At 42.2% G+C, this 3,173-nt stretch overlaps 1 protein-coding gene across 1 annotated transcript in view; it reads left to right on the forward strand.

The window, feature by feature from the left end:
- Positions 1-3,173, forward strand: part of EEA1 (early endosome antigen 1) — a 76,479-nt gene that overhangs the window by 71,886 nt on the left and 1,420 nt on the right. The window contains exons 27-29 of the mRNA XM_009321361.1: positions 23-261; positions 1,741-1,861; positions 2,201-2,299. Coding sequence (XP_009319636.1) covers positions 23-261; positions 1,741-1,861; positions 2,201-2,299 — 459 coding nt within the window. The remainder of the gene's footprint in view (positions 1-22; positions 262-1,740; positions 1,862-2,200; positions 2,300-3,173) is intronic.

A 3,173-nucleotide genomic window follows, 5' to 3' on the forward strand; every position in this document is an offset into this window, starting at 1 on the left:
CATTGTTCCATTGTTTTCTTAGCACACAGAGAAAAAAGAGAAGGAAGAAGAAAACCGGAAACATGAGGAAAAGGAGACCAAGCTCACCATGCAGGTCACAGCTCTGAATGAAAACCTGGCTACCATGAAGAAAGAGTGGCAAAGCAGTCAGAGGCGAGTGAGCGAGCTGGAGAAACAGACGGATGATTTACGCGGGGACATTGCTGTCTTGGAAGCAACAGTGCAGAATAATCAGGATGAGAGAAGAGCGTTGCTGGAGAGGTAAACTGTGGTCATGACGATGTGGAAGCATAGTTTGGGAAATGGATAGCCTCACACTGAAAACTTGTTTCAGTTAATTCAGGATTCTCTCTATGCATGCTTTATTTAAATCCGTGTTTGTTCATAGAGCCTGGGCTGTGGGTGCAGTTTCCAGAGTGCAACCTTCTGTCGTCCCTGCCAAAGCACAGCAAGGGGTGTTGGGAACAAACTGTGCTCTTTGTGGGCCTTGACAGGGTGACCATTTTGTAGAAAATCAGGCAGGCTTATCAGCACCTTACTTATCACCAAAGCCACAGCTCTGTGCTTGTGCTTGAAGATTTATGTCCATCCATAAAAGCCTTCTAAATCCGTTGGACTCCTCTGAACTTTGAGGTGTGTAGGTTGTGGCTTCTCATCTCATCTGTTGTGTGACCCTTGCAAGGCCTGGCAGTGAGAGCTTCTCTTACCTGAGTTAACTATCCTTCTCCATCACTCTGAGGCTCCCCTGCCTTGACTCAATCAGAGTTAGATGCACTAGTCATCCAGAAGCCTGGAAGAGACTCCTTAGTTCCTCCGGTAACACAGAATTTGCTTAGGGACTTCTAGGCGTGCTCACGGCTCAGTGTTAGGAGATTGAACGTGTAATTGGATTAGATAAACTGAGGTTCACACAAGAGGCATTTTCTTCCTTCTGAAAACCTACAGTTGTCTTTTCTCCAGTTCTGCTATTGTCTCTACAATATATTTAAATTTTAGGTAAGCAGAATGCCTTTCCTTCAGGCAGCAGGAGGCATGCAAGGCAGTGGGAGTTACCTGAAAGCATGATTACAAGGGTAGAAGAAACACCTGAGAGACAGGAGACTTTCTTTGTCCTTATTTCCTGACATGTTTGGTGAAGGCAGAGTGGAAAACTTTTTTTGATACTGTCAAGCTTGCTGATTTGGTTTTTGAGCAGAGACCTTGGGAAAGGACGGCATCAATTCAAGTGAGATCCTCTTGTTTTGGCAATCCCTTGCCATATTGTGCTGTACTCATCCAGTAGCCATTTACAGCTTGGCAGAAAAACACCCTTTGAAATTTGGCTTTCAACAGTTAACCAAATTTCAGCTGATGGGAGGTGGCCGTGCTAAAAGAAAAAGGTTTCTTTTTGGCTCCCTTGTCTGACCTGATCTGCTGCAGCTGGTTTGTGAGGGTGTCCTGTTGCACAGGGGTACTTATGGGCGCTTGCTGTCGAGGGACTGCATTCAGTACTGTCCCTCGTTTTGGGAGTAACTCCAGGTATTAATAAGCCACAGATATTTGGGAGCAATGCCAGATAATCTTAAACTGATTGTTACCGCAGAACATTTTTCCAGTCAAGGCATCCAAGAACTTTTCACAGCAAGGATATTTTTGGCTGGATTTTATGAGAGTAACTTCTCAGACATGACAACCTGCCCAAAGGAGGCAGTGTACATTGCCTTATATGCTTTGAGCTGACTATTTACTATTTTTCCTCAGGTGTATAAAAAGTGAGGGAGAAATTGAAAAGCTTCAAGCCAAACTTGTAGAAATGAAGAAAAAGCTGGACAACACTACTGCTGCAATGCAGGAACTTGGCCGAGAAAACCAGTCGTTACAGGTATAATTTGATTTGAAGCAATTAAACCTGTTGATTCTCTGTGTAGGAACTTAAGAGAATTTCAAGTTTGTGTCAGATTGGTGGTGGGTTACCTTTCCAGAGTGATTAAGATGTTATGCTTGTGGTGTATGAGGGCCATATTGCTGTCTGTGGGTTCTTAAATCTGCTCACAGTTTTGAAACTTGGAAGATTTTATCTCTGAACAAATATAAGCTCTCAATATCATGGCAGAATTGGTGCTTTTATGCAGCCCTGGGTAGTGTGTGCAGTGAAAATAGAGGAAATTAGGAATTAGACATGCATTTAAAAAAACCCTGCTTTTTTATATCTTCTATATAGATCAAACACACCCAAGCTCTCAACAGGAAGTGGGCAGAAGACAATGAGGTACAGAATTGTATGGCCTGTGGAAAAGGGTTTTCAGTGACAGTGAGAAGGGTAGGTGTGTTTTACTGTGTGTCTGTGGGGATTTTCTTTTTCTATTGTTTTCAAACTCTTAGATGGGATGCAAACTTCAGAAAATGGCCTTAATAGTGCTGTGATACTCAGGACATCTCAGAATACAGTTATTGCTTGCAATGCCTTAAATATTAAAAATGAAGTTTGTGGAGCTCACTTTATTCATGATTCTTTTGCCATTTTGACAGCATGAGTTTATAAACAGTATTGAAATAGTTCAATCCCCTAAGCGAGCAAGCAAAATTACACTGTTGTAAGTGTATTTACAGTAAACTTACTTATAACCAGTCTGAACTGGATTTACAGGTATAAAAGCAATGTAAATTTGTTGAAATTAGATACATGTGAAAATATGAGGCATCAACATGATCTGGTGCTTTGTGGCTATATTTCTAAACACTAACTAGACATGGAACAGAAGAAACAACTGGATGTGTTTTAGGTCTGTAGTCAGACCTTCTTTGTAAAAACAGCTGTGGTCAGCTAAGATGTTAGCATCCCTCAACTGGCAGGGTCTGCCCTTCATCCAGAGATTACCATTCCTCCAACAAGTGACTTGGCAATGAAGTAGATGAGGGATATTCTTGGGGTTCATTTAGCAGTGCTTCCTGACTTGGTCTTTGGTGGCTCTCCCTGTCCTGCATTATTTCAGTGATGTTCTTTGGGTAGTCTTTGAACAAAGGCTGCTGGATCCTTTGGTTCAAGGATACTTCTTAGAATCATAGAATCATTAAGGTTGGAAAAGACCTCTAAGATCATCGAGTCCAACTGTCAACCCAACACCACCATGCCCACTAAACCATGTCCCTAAGCACCTCATCTACCCATCTTTTAAATACCTCCAGGGATGGTG

Source organism: Pygoscelis adeliae, unplaced genomic scaffold (genome assembly GCF_000699105.1).
Source record: "Pygoscelis adeliae isolate BGI_AS28 unplaced genomic scaffold, ASM69910v1 Scaffold232, whole genome shotgun sequence".
NCBI lineage: Eukaryota > Metazoa > Chordata > Aves > Sphenisciformes > Spheniscidae > Pygoscelis > Pygoscelis adeliae.